This window comes from Camelina sativa, chromosome 4, assembly GCF_000633955.1.
Source record: "Camelina sativa cultivar DH55 chromosome 4, Cs, whole genome shotgun sequence".
Classification (NCBI taxonomy): domain Eukaryota; kingdom Viridiplantae; phylum Streptophyta; class Magnoliopsida; order Brassicales; family Brassicaceae; genus Camelina; species Camelina sativa.
Window position 1 is genome coordinate 5,225,374 of NC_025688.1, and position 2,431 is coordinate 5,227,804.

The following is a 2,431-nucleotide window of genomic DNA, read 5'->3' on the forward strand; positions in this document are numbered from 1 at the left end:
TGCATGAGAGTCACGGGCTCCTCGCCAGCCACACACGTTAAATAGGGACCTGCTATACTCCGGCGTAGGAGTGTCCCGTTATAGATGCAATACCGTGCACTAACAATTTTAAGTTTCCTAGCCGCCCACTTGTCAACTGGGAGTTCGCCTCGTTTCAAGTAAGTCCAGATCGGACTCCGCCAGTCTCCTGCCCCCCAATTGTTAGTGTTCGTGTTTTTTGGAAGCCCGTCGGGTAAGAGGATCGGACTCGGGCACGAATACTGAAGTATCTCCGGAGTTTGGACTTTGGAATTGGGTTCATGCTCATCGGAGATAGGTGTGACTATTGTAGATTGAGAAAGTACTTCGGGTGAGGGGATGGGAGCTATTGCGCGAACTGCCTCTTCAAGGGCTATCTTCTTTTTCATCGTCCTTGTGACGACAAGTCAACTTTCTAACCTTATGCTCGGGTATTCAATAACTTCTACTGGTATAATTCTTGTGGTTGTTGGGTCCGAGGTCGAGGCTAGTGATGCCAGGGCGTCCGCGACTGAGTTTTCAAAATCTTCAAATTTTGCCGCCAATTCTTTGGCTGCAGCTAAGTAGGCTGCCATGCGTCCGCCCTTGGTCTCGTACTCCCCTAGAAATTGGTTGGTAACTAATTGCGAATCTCAAAAGGCTCGTAGTTTCCGCACACCAATTCCTACAGCGAGTCTGAGTTTGGCTAAGAAAGACTCGTATTCAGCTTCATTGTTGAATGCATTGAAAGCCAGGCGAAACGACTGTTCGATTGCTTCGACGGCAGGAGAAACAAGACGAAATCCAATTCCTGCACCTGTTTTGGAAGATGCACCATCCACATGTAAGGTCCATGGGACATCGATATTATTCTCGACCGAACTAGCAAGTGGGAGTTTGATGAGGAAATCTGCGAGGACTTGAGCTTTTGCGCAAATTTGAGTTCGGAACTCTATGTCGTACTCACTAAGCTCTACTGACCATTTCGCAAATCTACCGGATTGGCTCGGGCTGTGGAGGACTGTCCAAGCGGTTGCATCGTTAAGACTACAATCGAATGAGACTGAAAGTATGGTCGCAACTTCCTCGCTGAAATTACTACTGCTAGAGCCAATTTCTCCATCATCGGATACCTGGACTCGGCTCCGGTGAAAGACTTACTGATGTAAAAGATTGGCTTCTGCTCCCCCCTTTCTTCACGAACTAAAACTCCGCTCATTGCGCTTGCGGAGACGACTACATAGAGGAAGAGAGGTTCACGAAGCTCAGGCTTCGCAAGAACTGGTGGCTCGGACAGGTAAGTTTTTAGCTGGGAGAACACCGCCTCGCACTACTCGTCCCATGCGAAGTGCCTTCCCCCTTTCTTTAATAACTGATAAAATGGGAGGCATATGTCCGTTGAACGAGAAATGAAGTGGTTGAGTGCTGCTATCCGTCCATTGAGGCATTGTAATTCTCGCAGCGTCTTTGGGGAACTCATGGACAGGAATGCGTTTATCTGCCTTGGGTTCGCTTTGATTCCTCTTTCGGTTACGATATAACCTAAGAATTCTCCGGATGGAACGGTGAATGTACACTTCATGGGATTAAGTTTCATCCCGAACTGATTTAAGATCTCGAAACAAACTCTTAGATTTGCGAAGTGCGAGCTTGACTCCATGGACTTTACCAACATGTCATCGATATAGACTTCCATAGTCTTCCCGAGTTATTTCGCAAACATCCGATTTACCAATCGCTGGTAGGTCGCCCCATCATTCTTCAGGCCAAATGGCATCACTTTGTAGCAGTAGGTTCCGCGGTCCGTGATGAAAGCGGTCTTTTCTTGAACGTCCGAGTTCACGAGAATCTGATTGTATCCGGAGAAAGCATCCATAAAGGACATTAGCTCGTGCCCAGAAGTGGATTCGACTAGCCTATCAATGTGAGGAAGAGGGAAACAGTCCTTAGGACACGCCTTATTGAGGTCAGTGAAGTCAACGCAGACTCGTGATTTCCCATTCTTCTTTTTGACAACCACGGTGTTGGCGAGCCACTCTGGATATTTCACTTTGCGTATTTGTCCGGCCTTCAATAGTCGTTCCACTTCCTTATTGACAATTTCAGCCCGCTCGGGGCCGAGCTTCCATCGCTTCTGCTTCACGGCTCTAAATGTCAGATCTACATTGAGCTCGTGCGAAATTATTTCGGGTTTTATCCCTTGCATCTCGTCAACTGACCAGGCAAAGGTCGTAATGTTTTCCTTGAGAAAAGAAATCAAACTAGCTTGGAGCTCGCTTGCCAAACCAGCCCTTATCTTGATTTCTAGATCCGGGAATTTTGGGTTTATGAAGACGGCTTCTGTGAGGCCGCCTTGCAGCTGCTTACGAACTGGATTTTTGTTGACCTCCAGCTATGGTTGCTATTGGATTAGGAGCTTATGGATTGCGAGGTA

At 47.6% G+C, this 2,431-nt stretch overlaps 1 protein-coding gene across 1 annotated transcript; it reads right to left on the reverse strand.

The window, feature by feature from the left end:
- Positions 651–2,203, reverse strand: LOC104783548. Its single transcript, XM_010508692.1, has 2 exons — positions 1,730–2,203; positions 651–1,130 (listed from the first exon to the last, which is right to left on the reverse strand). The coding sequence occupies exons 1-2, from the start codon at positions 2,201–2,203 to the stop codon at positions 651–653; spliced, it is 954 nt and encodes a 317-aa protein (XP_010506994.1).